Consider the following 215-nt stretch of genomic DNA (forward strand, 5'->3'; position numbering starts at 1 on the left):
CAGCAGCAGCAGCAGCAGAAAGATGCAAGCGCTGACGTACACTGCGCTGTCCTCCTACATCGTCTTCTCCTTGCTGTAAGAAGACTTGCTGCTGCTGCTGCTGCTGCTGCTGCTGCTGCTGCTGCTGCTGGGGAGCAGCAGCAGAGTGCAGCAGCAGACAGGTTTTGCTGCTGCAGCAGCAGGCAGCAGAACAGCAGCAACACAACTGCAGCAGA

At 58.1% G+C, this 215-nt stretch overlaps 1 protein-coding gene across 1 annotated transcript in view; it reads left to right on the forward strand.

Moving 5' to 3' along the window:
- EMH_0066990 (uncharacterized protein) overlaps window positions 1-215 on the forward strand; it is a gene marked incomplete at both ends in the record, with an annotated part of 5,959 nt that overhangs the window by 1,305 nt on the left and 4,439 nt on the right. The window contains one exon of the mRNA XM_013498573.1: window positions 1-213. Within this exon, the coding sequence (XP_013354027.1) occupies window positions 1-213 (213 nt within the window). The remainder of the gene's footprint in view (window positions 214-215) is intronic.

Source organism: Eimeria mitis, genomic scaffold, assembly GCF_000499745.2.
Source record: "Eimeria mitis Houghton genomic scaffold, Emh_scaff3535, whole genome shotgun sequence".
Taxonomy (NCBI): domain Eukaryota; phylum Apicomplexa; class Conoidasida; order Eucoccidiorida; family Eimeriidae; genus Eimeria; species Eimeria mitis.